The sequence below is a fragment of the Vanellus vanellus genome (genome assembly GCF_965231255.1).
Source record: "Vanellus vanellus genome assembly, chromosome: 7".
In the NCBI taxonomy this organism is placed as follows: domain Eukaryota; kingdom Metazoa; phylum Chordata; class Aves; order Charadriiformes; family Charadriidae; genus Vanellus; species Vanellus vanellus.
The window spans coordinates 9,523,991-9,537,359 of NC_138912.1; the positions used below are offsets into that span (position 1 = coordinate 9,523,991).

The 13,369-nt window shown below is 37.3% G+C and overlaps 1 protein-coding gene across 1 annotated transcript in view; it reads right to left on the reverse strand.

The window, feature by feature from the left end:
• The window catches only part of ATRNL1 (attractin like 1), a gene marked incomplete at both ends in the record, with an annotated part of 535,835 nt that overhangs the window by 475,718 nt on the left and 46,748 nt on the right, over nucleotides 1-13,369 (reverse strand). The window contains 2 exons of the mRNA XM_082486299.1: nucleotides 8,528-8,736; nucleotides 11,953-12,081. Coding sequence (XP_082342425.1) covers nucleotides 8,528-8,736; nucleotides 11,953-12,081 — 338 coding nt within the window. The remainder of the gene's footprint in view (nucleotides 1-8,527; nucleotides 8,737-11,952; nucleotides 12,082-13,369) is intronic.

Below are 13,369 nucleotides of genomic sequence, written 5' to 3' on the forward strand. Positions count from 1 at the left end.
CTGCCAAAGTAACAATCTGTTCCAGTAGTTCAAGCCATAAGATCAATTTCCACCTAATGAGAAAACATCATCTACTGTCTTCAACCCTAATCTTTTCCTTTGGGATCACAGGAAAAAAAACCAAAAGTATTGATGTGTTGAATATAAATGTCACAGTCCTGTTTTTCATACAACCTAATCAAAGCATTTAATAAAGTATTTGTTGTTATTTATTCTGTATTTGTTTGATATCTGATCATTTGCGTTGAGGATTATTGCTTTAACATAATTTTTCAACCACCACAAATACAAAGCCAATATTACTATTCTCAAGTACCCAATAAAATCTTCATATGATAATGAATTTGAGATTATGAAAAATATTTTTGAGAAAAGAGAATATATCTGAATATACTTTCAATAAAAAATCTATTGGAAGTTTTACTAAGCGGTAAATCACCTTTCCTACAGGAAAGTGATGAGATAGTAACTACATAGAAATACAAAGTTGCTATGGAAATGAAAAGATAAATGTTCAAGAATGGCTCACCAGCATTCTAATAGTAGGTGTATTCATGTATCCCTACACTGCTCCGCAACATCCATACAGGATGCACTTATTTCTCCCCTTCTGCAAACAGTCTTGCTCCAGATGAGACTCAATGGTAGGAAGAGAGATCCTGGATAGGTCTCCAGCTAAAGCAGCACGGTAGCAAGCTGTGCCAGGACTCAGCCTCCTACGTGAATGAAGTAGCCAGAAATATTAGCGCACACAAGCTGATGCAGTTCTCGAAACACCATCTGGTTGCTACTATTCAGTCCCATTTCTTTCCTCAACCGGGGAGAGTAGATCATCCAAGGGTGATCCAGCCTTGAGGAACCTGCAGGGTCAGTCCGATCAGACAGCCGAAGGGGCTGCAGTGCCTGCCATGGCTGCACTGTACCCAGCAGCACCCCGTAACTGTTGGACTTCAGGACTCACACTCAAGATCAGCAAGGTTGGTTGATAAGGCCTGATGCCACGGCAGTCTTTACTGGAAGGACATTGCATGGAAGGTCTTCCTAGTCTTTCATGACTGAGCACAAATATACTCTTAGGTAGACTATGCATGAGATTTGTCATCTTAAACAAAAAAAAAAAAAAATTTGCTTCTTACTCTCTAAAAGAAACATGGATTTTTCAGATTAGCAGCAACTGACATTACCCATTGGATTAGAGATTTTGAGGCTCCATGCTAACGACAGCAGGGTATCAAGCTCTCATATCTACACTAACAACTTTTAGAAAACTTTAAACCTCTAGCAGTCAAAACCCTGCTTCCAGTTTTCCAGCTAAATGTATTGATAGCCAGTTTACCCTAGTTTTTCTTCTACCAGTGTTGATATCACTGGACTTAAAGAGCTGGTCCACCTATACACCCCACAAATATTTATAGACAGCAACGCTATTCCCTCCCAGCTTTGACTTTACCAGTTTAAACAAACCACGTTCATCATCTTCCATAGCCCTGACCACCCTAATGATTCTCCCTCTGAGCCTGTTTCAATTTGTATTCATAAAAGTGTACTAGTAAAAATGAAATATAGTACTAATGTTTTCGTATATTTAACTGTGGATTCCGTGACTGATCACCCTACTAGTGCACTTGACACTTTACAGCCTATAGTTCCCAGAGTATATAAAATCATGAATGAAATTGTTCATATTCTGAAATAGACAAGCAAGTTCCCTCCCATGTCACCTTCCACACTTCAATTCAAGATTACAAAACAAATTCTTAATACTTGTAAATTCATACATTTAGGGACTACAATTTACACTGAAGTAGTAACATCCCACACATGACTCTAGCCCTTTTTTGCAGGATATTCCAGTCCTCCTCCATATTTAAAGTAACTCCCACCTTTGTATTACCAGATTTCATTAGCAGTCTTATGAGTAGATTATAAAAATAAAAAAGATCAGTCCCAAGATCAGTCTTTAAGCAGTACTTGTATCTCTCCATCTTAAGTTACTTGTTCAGCACGCCCACTCACTTTTCACAATTAACAAGCCGTGTTCCTCTTACTGTTCCCTTATGTGCTCCCCAACTTCTTCGGTTTCAATGATTTCCTATGATCAAATGCTGAGGTTCAGGTAAAACGTATTGCATTTTCTTGGCGTTTTTCTTACAACTTATTTTAGTATGAACTACATTGATAAATCCACATTTCAACTGCTTCACTATTCAATCACACCTTTTGTTTAACTATTTCTTTCCTCAAGTTATGGTCTAGAACGTTACACACTGCTGAAATCAGGCTAATAAGTTTTGAGCTGCCTGAATCACTTTCTTCCTATTCTTAAATAAAGGTGCTACAGATAACAGGCTAAATTTAGTATCTTCCCTTATCAGGGAGATCAGTGCTATCTATCCCCTTCTTGTGTTCAGCACATAGTATTGCACTTGTTCATTAGTTTAATCAAGTGCTTGCATCTTCTACCTTGCTACATTTATGTGCGTGCATTTTAAACAAATATTTAGGTCATAGATTTATTTTAAATGGATTACATTTTCATTAAAAACTCACAAATAGTAGGGAACTCCCTTCCTAAATGTCAGCATAATTGCACATACAGAGCACGATCAACCACTTTAATGCAGCCAACCATTTATTGAAGTGAATCCAATAAATTCTACTAAACCTGCTTTCACTAATTGCTAGATGACACCATAAGGTATTTAAAACTGAAATTGGTTCTTTATTTAACTGTGATGTTTTCTTTTGCAATAAGGATACTTAATTTCCTCACATAGAATTTTCAGGCACTAGATTTCTAATTATGATAGCTATATTTTGTTTACAAAGTGTCCAACGTCATACAAGGATGCTTGAAAAATTATTAAATTCAATCTGATCATAAAACTGAAGAATGTTTCCAGTACATATGCAATAACCATTCATGTTAAGCCAATTCCTTCCTACGAATTTTGTATACGCAAAATTTCCTTAGACTACTCTCATTTCTATGATACACATAATGAAACTTGCAAATACAGAGCGCAGAAATTGGATTTTAACTTAAAATCGGGGAAGGAAAGGATTCCTCAGGTGTGCATTTTTATGTGAATATATAGTATTAATGCACATACATTTAACAGGATGTCTCACAGACTGTAAAACTGCAGTTTCTTCTGACTGAATTGATGTTTGGCCAGAAGGAAATCTGAAAAGTAAAATCTAGACAAAGAGAGGATTATCACAGGGCAGAACAGTTATGAGATACCTGCTTCTAGTTTGGTGATGTTTGGTTTGGGGGTTTTTTTGCTTTCAGAAACAGGTTTGTCCAAAGCAAATGTTACATCACAGGTCCTCTTCTCTGAAAATACTTGTAGGCTTTCTGCTCAAGAAAATCCAGGCACAACAGGCCAAAACGTCAAATTTCAGATGTCTGGGCGTTTGGCACAGGCTCTTTCCAGCACTGCATTTCAACTGCCACTGCCTGAGCTCACATCTCAAACCTTTTCATCGGTTTCAATAAACCACCACCGCACCACCACGGGTTTGCTAAACTTCAGCTTGAAGGAATAAGGCAGGCCAAACGGGGGAGCGTGAACTCAAAGCCTTCCCCTGAAGCTGCCAGAATGAACTCAACTCTAGTTAGTCCTTTCAGGATACTCTAAGTCAAGTATAGACTCACATTAGCATAGTAGTTCTGGCCATACTCAAGATGCCATTAGAATAAATGCCATAGTAATGAGCAAGGCAAAATACTGAATTTTACATTGCAGTACTCATAGCACTCCTTTTATACTTTCATTGTTTACTTTTCTCGTTACATAAAGGCTCATTTTCCCCTAGAGAGATGTTACAAAATTCTAACTGTCTGAATTGCTAATAGATTTATTTCAAAGTTAATTAGTTTAATTTCAGAACCTGGTCTTTTCCTACATCTTTATCTGCTAGCAGCGGATCTGTAGGGAGAAACAACTGGCTACACACATTCCAGAATTTTCATTGGTGTTTTACCTTTGGACTAGATCTAATCCCTGGGACTGAATACCCGTTTTTGGCTGGTGTGCATTACGCGCAACCTCATCTTCCGGTGCAGTTTTATGTAAAAGGAATGCAGTTCCTGTGTTTTTAAACCACCTCACAGTGCAAGCCAAAACACAGTACGTGTGGAGGATCAGATTTGCTTGGAAGGTACTCTACTGTTCCTCTTAAAGACTAATGTAAACCCACCCTGTAATTCCTCCTTATTAGATCCCCTTTCTGCTTGCAGTACTGATTTTCAACGAGCAAAGTACCAATAAAGCTTTTCTTAAATTCAATGGAATCTTCGACTCCTTTTCCTGTCTGCACCCAGTGTGGATGGCACCTGCACCAGAGCATCCCAGCATCACGCTGGACTAGGGAGAAGAACAATACTGTGCCTGTGCAGGAGCTTGCAGCGAGGACTCCCACTAAGTGTTAGTCACCACTAACTCCTTAATCGCCCCATCACAGGATTGTTTCCTAGTAAGCATATCAGTTTGGTGGCATGACTTGAGTTCTTATTGATATCTATACCCCTCCCTAATGTGCTGATCCCAAATTGGGCACTACACTCCAATGTTATCTCTCAAATGCCCATCACAGAGAAAGGGCCACTTGCTCTCTATTTAATATTTCTTATGTGAAAATTATTACCTACAGTGTTTTGCAAGTTAACGATCTCTGCTTTCTAGGACAGCCTTTCTTTTGCTGATGCAGCCTCCAGTCTTTGTTCCTAGATCACTTTGATATTAAGACAATTTTCTAAATTATTACTTTGAGCTGGATGACTTCTAGCTCTTTAAAATGAAACAATCTTCCTTTATTTACCACACGGTCAATCTTACCTGAAAATTTTAGCAGGAAAAATTATATGTAATAAATGAGATCTTTTATTAAAGTGTTGTTTAACATCAGACAAAAATGCATCACTTGGCTCCTACGTATTTTACAGGTAGCTATATTTTGAATTACTTCTGTGAAAACAGTTTTTAACCTATTTAACATGTCGCAGGCTAGTTGCTTCCTTTATGTGGAATTAAATCAAACTCATTGAAGAAGTAGTCAAAGAAAATATCTGTCAACAAGATCTGTTCTATTACATTTAAATAGAATACAAACCATTCATCGTAGTCAGCAATACTTTCAGCATTTCCAAAGATAGACCGCTTAACCCTTTTAAAAATGTGGAACTGTGCAATCCTTCCAATCATCCTGAATTTTCAAACCCATTAGAGAAATTAACTGTTTTGAAATCTCCTCTGTTCTTTTACAGCTTGAAACAATCCAAGACACAGTCTTCCTTGTATTAAAGAGAAGTTGCTGACTGTAAAGACAGATTCAGCAAAAGGTAACACCTTTCTGTAAATTATCTTTTCTACTTCTTAAACAGGTCAAACAGTGCAAGAGCCACCACTTTTGCCTCATCCAAGTCCCCATTTCTTTCTTAGCCATGCCTAGTGAAGGAAAAGAGCAAGTTGGTAGTTTTAAGACATCTTTTTCTCCCCAAGTTACATCCAGAGCCTGTATTAGCAAGCATTGACACATTCTGCTTCAGAACGGCACGACAGACTAGCCCGTAATGGGACAGTGTCATATGATTTTTCAGTTCTGGGCTCCACAGTTCAAGAAAGAAAAGGAACTACTGGAAAGAGTCCAGCAGAGGGCTACAAAGATGATCATAGAGGACTGATGATCAAAGATGATCAGAGGACTGGAGCATCTCTCTCGTGAGGAGAGGCTGAGAGACCTGGGTCTGTTTCGTCTGGAGAAGAAAAGACTGAGATGGGATCTCGTCAATGCTTATCAATATCTAAAGGGCGGGTGTCAAGAGGATGGGGCCAGACTCTTTCCAGTGGTGCCCAGTGACAGCACAAGGGGCAACGGGCACAAACGGTAACACAAGAAATTCCATCTCAACATGAGGAAAAACTTCTTTACTTTGAGGGTGGCAGAGCACTGGAACAGGCTGCCCAGAGAGGTTGTGGAGTCTCCTTCTCTGGAGATACTCAAAGCCCACCTGGATGCGTTACTGTCCAACCTGCTCTAGGTGGACCAGCTTGGGCAGAGGGGTCAGACTAGACAATCTCTGAAGGTCCCTTCCAACCCCTACCATTCTGTGATTTAGTACTCATAAAAGGGAGCACAATTCAGGAAAAAAACATAGCCTCCTTTATGTTGCCTGAATATTTTAAATTAACCAGATTTCAAGGAAATATTAAATTTTATTCGTGTACATATTTCTGAGACCAACCATCTCTAGTAAAATAAAAAAATCACATTTTTTGTTAAAAATACAATTTTTTTTTTTTTATTAAATTATTTTCTTTCTAAGCCTAAAAGCTTTCATTGTCATGGCATCATTCTCTATTTGTAAAACTAGCGGCTAACTGAAAATATCTACAATAACTTTCTTCCACAAAATATATTGTATATAATAACGAGAGGACCCTACCTTTTACTCAAAACAATTATTCTATCAAAAGAATATTGTTCTCTTTTCTCAGAGTACTTGTTTTAAATGTGACATTTTCTTCAGCTGCTCTTTCAAAAGCATCCACAAGATGTCACCATTGTAAAAAAAGAAAACCTACGTGGCATAAATATGAAATACCCTTTTTATTTTCTGAATCATGGATTTTTCTATTGAACATTTCAATTAATGCATTCCAGTGATTTATTTTTTTTTCATATAGGGACTAAGCATACTCAAAAAAAAAAAAAAAAAAAAACAGCACACAAAAGGGGGGGAGACGGGGGACGACCCAACAAAACATAAAATTCTATTTAAAAAAAATAAAAATCAAGACCCTACTTTAACCGGTCATTTTGAATTACCGAACACCAGAAAAACCTGACAGACAAGAGTAGTGAGATAAATAGAAACATTTATGGTTCCCACATTACAAAAATAACCTACATAGAAGATACTGCCAAGTTTAGAAACTATTATAGATATTAATAGAACAGAAGCAAGGAGTCACACAGACAACTTAAGGAAAGTTTGGTATTATTTCATATTTAATAATGAAAAACAATTATGTATCCAGGCTAGCTCATCTGACACATAAAAAAAAAATTAACTGAAAACTACGTAGGTTTGGTGAAAACACAAGTAACAGTTAAGCAGATTACCTCTATACAGTCGTACTAACTGTAGGAAAGAATAGGAATCTAGTATGCACAGAAATGCTAGATGAAAAGAAGGTACTAACAGTGAAAGTTAGAATTTCAATTTCTTTCATGCTTAAAACTTCTGTTGACGATTATTATAGCACTGTAAATGAAGGTGTAGCCTAAAAAGCTATTCCAAAGATTTGGGCAGTTTCCCAATTTTGTACACAGCAATCTGAAATTGCATTGAATCAATGCACAAATGTAAGGGTGGTATTCTTGCTGCAAGTTCCCAACTTCCTTACAGAGACTACGCTTTCATGATCTTTTTTTATGCACTACAGTCATGACAGGTTCTGGAGAACTCGGTAAGTAGTCTGCACTGTTTCCATTCGATGACCATATTTCTAACCCACTTCCTTTCTGTGGGTGCACCGACTGCCTTAGAATGAAAAACTTCATTAATTATTAAGAGAAAAGTATTAAATCTCATGGTGTCTAATAGGTGTGACAGCTAATAGAAGTAAAAAGGTCATTTCCTTTGACATGCAAAAAGAAACAGCAATAAAAGAAAAGTAGAGACAGGAAGTAATGGGAAGAGGGCATATCAGCTAAGTAAGCTGGAAGCATTTTAATATTTCTTTTGAAAGAAGAATGGCAATTTCAATGCATAGCAAGCTAATTCAATCGAGACTTCTAACAGGAGTGGTAAAGGATAAAAAGAAAACATTCACAAAGCTCTACCATAACTATAGTGAGTGGGTTAAACATTTAGGATCTGAAACAATTGACCTTTAATAATAAACAATTATTTATGGTCCTGGGAGTAAAACTATAGCACGTGCTTGCAGTGTATCCATAAATCCACATATACACACTCTTGTACCATCTTAACAAAACACCTTACCTTCCTTTTCCACTGAGAGGCTATACAAATAATACACAACTCAAAACCAAACAGTGCTTCGCGAAGTAAGTATTCACTAGAAATATGATGTGGTGATATGACATTAAGAAGGGGGAAAGAAAATCAAATCTATCTAGACATTAAAAAATTTAACAGAACAGGAAATTAGGCTATGGAGGAACTTAGTGTTCAGAAGTGCTCACAACTCTTGCATGAATACTGCCATTATTTTTTCAAATTAATGATCCAAAAAGGATGCCCACCACGAGAAAGTTTAGGTCGCATTTTAGGTCACGTATTTCCACAGTATCTTCAGACAGAAAACATCAAAGCTGTGAGCCTTGTATGGTATTGAAGTACACACAACTAGGTCCACATGAAAATTGACTCTAGAAATTATTTTTTCATTTATGTTTATTTTTTAAAGATGCTAATTTGCATACTAGATAGGATGCATTAAAAGCAGCTCTTTTTTAAAGATTAACTTGACTCCAAATAACAAAACCTTACCTTGCCAGCTGTCATTGCAAACACACAGCTTCTCGCCTGTCAAATCACAGTACCCGTGATCTGGACTGCCACAGTTGGCTTTACAGTACGGAATATCACAGGCTTCTCCTTTCCAATACTTGTCACACTCACAGTATACCCGGCTTGGTACAGACACGCTGGTTGTACACTTTCCATGTTCTGAGCAGTTATTAGGACAAGAATTAATTCTGAAAAAAAATATGTAAAATAAGGAAAATTACAAGCCAAGAGATGATGGCAGTAGTTTTATCTGACAGTATTCCAACAGTATTTGTTAGACAAAGTAATTTTTTTCCCGAAAAATTTCTATGTACGGATAAAACACAAGTTTAACGATGATTTTACAGGCAAGTGAGCTGAAAAGGTGTTCATCCAGGCTTACGTACGAAGTCTGTGATGCATTCAGGATGACAAACATCTTGTACTTTAACAAGAAGTATTGACATTAGGCAGAAGAATAGGCTCCACCTGGACAAATCACCATCTATTTTTCACTATGTTCCAGCACCAGCACTCTAGTCAGTCCCTTCAAATGCTTATTATCTGTCCACACTGGAAGTGACTGTGAGCAGTAACCCTTAAAATCTCCCCACCGCAGGCATACAGTTAAAGGGTTTTCCTGAGTGGCTTTGATCCGTGCTATAAAGCAGTATGTCTAACACCTGAGGGGAGTAAAATTGGAAAAACCAAGTGAGGAAAAACAGGATGGGTAATAGCCGGAAACTATTTCTAGGTAGCATTTCATGCTTTGAACCCTTAATAATAGAGCCACCTTAACCTTGCTTCCCTAAGTCCACAGAGACGCAAAATGAGGAAAGATTAGGCTGAAAGAAGTCTGTGACTGTTGTGGGAGTTAGCATTTCTGCGATACACCCTACCAAACGCTGAGATCACAGGCAACTGGCCTGCAAAATTATGCAAACTGGTTCCAGAAACGCCGGCAATTCCTTGTAGATGAAGAGCGACGGAGGACATTGAAGAATGTGGGTCCAAGAGTTTCCATGAACAGAATCTCAGGCGGTATGTGCCTGATGGAAGTCCAAAAAGGGTTTGAAATGTTTTTGATGACTCACAGCAAAGGGTTGGGTTGAAACTCAGAATAAACTGTTACTACAAACTCTCGATGATAACGCAGACTGCTCCCTGTAGGTGTGAGAGCTGGATACTGCTCATAGCCTTCCTCTTACCAAAGAAGAACGAACTGAAAAAGTGAAGAACTGTTCGAGGCTGGCCTTTGGCCAAATGTAGTTGTGGTAGGTCAGTCAGGAGATGCGTTTTCATTTCCTAAAGACTCACACCTCAAGAGGACTGATTCTGTTACAGTACCAAAAAAGAAAACGTTATGTCTTAACTGCAAATGTCCTGGGGGTTTTGCCGAGTAACAGACACGGCATTAAAACCATTGATGGCGTTAACCGCTGTATACCACAGCTGTGAGGAACCTCTCCCCCTGACTTCACAGGGAGAATGTTCTTCAGAAAGGTGAACATTTAAGTCTTTCCAGAAATAGAGATACCAGTTTAAAAGTAGACATATTCCTACTCCAACAGGTTTGTTAAGGATTCGAACAGAATGAGAAAAACTGGATCAACAGACTTGGAAGCAGGTTGCCCGACTCCAAGGAACACAAAATTTACTCAGAGGTCTGAGGTAACTATTGTTGTTTGCAACTGCCATGGCATTTTAGTCACAGCTTCTATCTTCCCCAAAATAAGGGAACACAAGTGGTCCATCAAGACGAAGTCAAAGACTAAGTCAAAAACTGTTTTGGGATTACCAAGGAAGAAAGAGGGTAACAGAAGCAGAGTGCAACAGATTAGTGACAGAAAATAAGTTAATGCAGCCATAAAATACAATATTAGGTGGTATTTTTATCATAAAAAGAGTTACTGTTGACTCATTGAAAAAAAATTATTTGAAAAGTATCCATTGCAATAGAAGAAAGAGAAGACCAGAGTACATAAAAATTTGTGAGTCATATGTAATGGAATTAAAACTGGCAGGTTCTTTCGCTTATTTTAAATCTTCCAAAAAATTAGGTAATGGTATGTAGCATGCACCACATTACCAAGTCATGAAAGAACACATACACTCATTTCTTAAGAATGCCACTGCATATTGCCATTTGCTCCCAAGGCAAACAAAAAAAAAAAAAAAAAAAAAAGTGCAATAAAAGCTTCAGGGATGTATCTAATTACACCAGAGAAGTCTGCCAGGTGATTGCATTTTACTGATGTCAACTAACAAAAATTAAAAACACCCAATCTTCCAGACTGCCGTTTCCAATACAACCTATTTAGTGAGGTTTCCCAAACTCTGTATAGCTATTTATTATCCGGTAAGAGTTAGGCAAACCGCTTCAAATTACAGAAACAATCTTTCCATAGACAATTTAACAAAAACCTCTGCCAGGAGTAAGGCTATGGTCAGAAGCACAAATAGCAAATGTAAATTAATAAATAATATGACAAAAATATTACATGTGTTTCCACATTTGAAGGGCAGTGCTGGCCACCGCATCCCAAAAATTGGTATTTCAGAATCTGAAGGAATTAAAGGAACAATAATATCTTCAATCATGGGAAGACTATCACATGAAGAAACAGGTCCAACAGAACCTAGCAATCCCCTCTTGAACTAAAGCACCCAGCACAAAGAGACACCACATTACGTGTCGCGAGCATGTCATAAATGAGATGGAAGTTGCAATCAACAGCTGGTGCATATAAGAAAAAGGCTCAGGTCCATTGGATGCATCTTTAGAGCTGCTGACACAGAAAAGCAGCCTGGAGGAACGCAAGCATTGTTATATCAGATTAGACTTTGCCATCAGAGAAACTAAAAGATAGACAGTGCAGATAAGAACTATGAAGGCAGACTGAGGTGGACAATAGGAGGCAAAAGTACCCGAGAAGTAGAGAAGAACTGGAATAAATCTCTTCTGGCAGCACAAAACTAAAAGTAATACTGTGGTGAAAGCGTCAAAAGCCATAAAACTACATTCAGCAAGAAAAAAAAAAAAAAATGATGATCCTAGTTCAAGAGAAGGAAATTGACATGACAGCAGATATAACCTCCCCTCTATTCCATATGACAACTACATGTGTCAGATAAATAACGGAAGGGATACATTCTAGTTCCAGGAAAAACATACTCTTGGAATGGCCATGTGGCTTCACTCTGAACAATATAGTTTATCTCTTTTTCATCTTTTTTTTTTTTTTTTTTTTAAATTAGTACCTTGACAAGTCATTACAACCCCAACTCCCTGGTTTTAGAAACATACCACAAAGTATAACACTATTAATAAAATCAACAGATAAACGCTTTTCCTGGGTTTGTCATTCTCCTGAAAGAAACGATAGGGTAATTAATGAAGTAATTACTTATTAAAAAATACTTACGAGTAAAAAATGTTAAATCCAGTTAGGTTATAAGCGGCATCACTAAAAAAGTGTAGCAATGCATAGCCAGATGTAGTAACTACCTCAGGAACAGTTTCATTTCCACGTACTTCAGGGACTATTAGACCACTGGAAGAGAAAGTGAGAGTAATTTTTTTTAATCAATCTTTGGGAGAGGGGGGAAAAAAAAAAAAGAAAAAAAAAAAGAGAAAAAGGGAGGTAGTTATTCCAGTTGTTAATTATACAGACAAGATAACTCATAAATCTCATTTAAAAACTTATTTAAAAAAAAAATAAAATGCTTATAGAACTTGTTCATGCTTCTGCAAATTAAGGTAGGGTTTTCCAGGAAAACAAAACAAAAACCCTCCTCGCTGACACAGTAATGTAAAATTTCACATCAGATTATTCTGAGGGTGCATTCACTGTCAGTATAACTTTTAAAACTTATTTTATCTTTGGAAAAAAAAAAAATCTTTCAGACAGAATTTCAAACTTGTAAAGTATGATAATTAAGTAATTTCCATAAAAAGGCAATTTTCAATGAAAAATAAAACACTTTTTAAAACTTCAGAAAGATGGTAAGATGTCAGTCTTAAATAAAGACTGACGTAGGAAAAACAAGCAATATTCTCAGCAATACTGAGAAAAAGGACCACCTGCATAAAACAGTGCCACATCAAATATAAATTAAAAGTTACAGGAACCCTAAGGAAAACACTAACAATCAACAAACTGAAAGACATTTGAAGTAAAGAACACAAGAAGAGGAATCTCCTCTTTCCTTCCATTCATGCTACAAGTCAGGCTCCTGAATAATAGCTAGGCACATTTTACAAATACATCTTTGTATTTGTAGGGAAGGAAAGAAAAGCTCCAAGCAAATTTGTAACAATTCAGGAGAGAAGGAGCAGACTGCTACAGCTGGGCAGGAAAGAGGGATTACCTGAGCTTTGCTCCTTTAGGAGAAAGCACTATCATTTACGCAATTAGAATTTCTTAAGCTTCAGCAGCGTAATCAGTATATTTCATAACACAAAATGAAGTACAATTTCTGCCCCACAGAGCATGTGTGTCCATATGCACAAACAGTTTCTTGGTTTGTTTTGTTATTTTTTTAATATAGCTTTGCATTCGATGGGTATCCCAAGAGAAAACTTTTACTGACTTCAGAGGATTAGGATCCTGTGCCTTCTCTCTAATAAACTATAGTCCGCTTACATAGGATATTCTTTCTGGAATGTTTCCCAAAATTTTAACGGAAGGGTAGGAATAAACCAACAGAAACACTTTGGGAAAATCCAAGAATTAAGGAAACGAGTGTTAAAGTTCACATGTCCTGCTTTTTCCTCTCCTGGACATCGGATGCACAGTGCTTGAACCTAATTCTTTACCTCTATGGTTTATTGTCATTAGA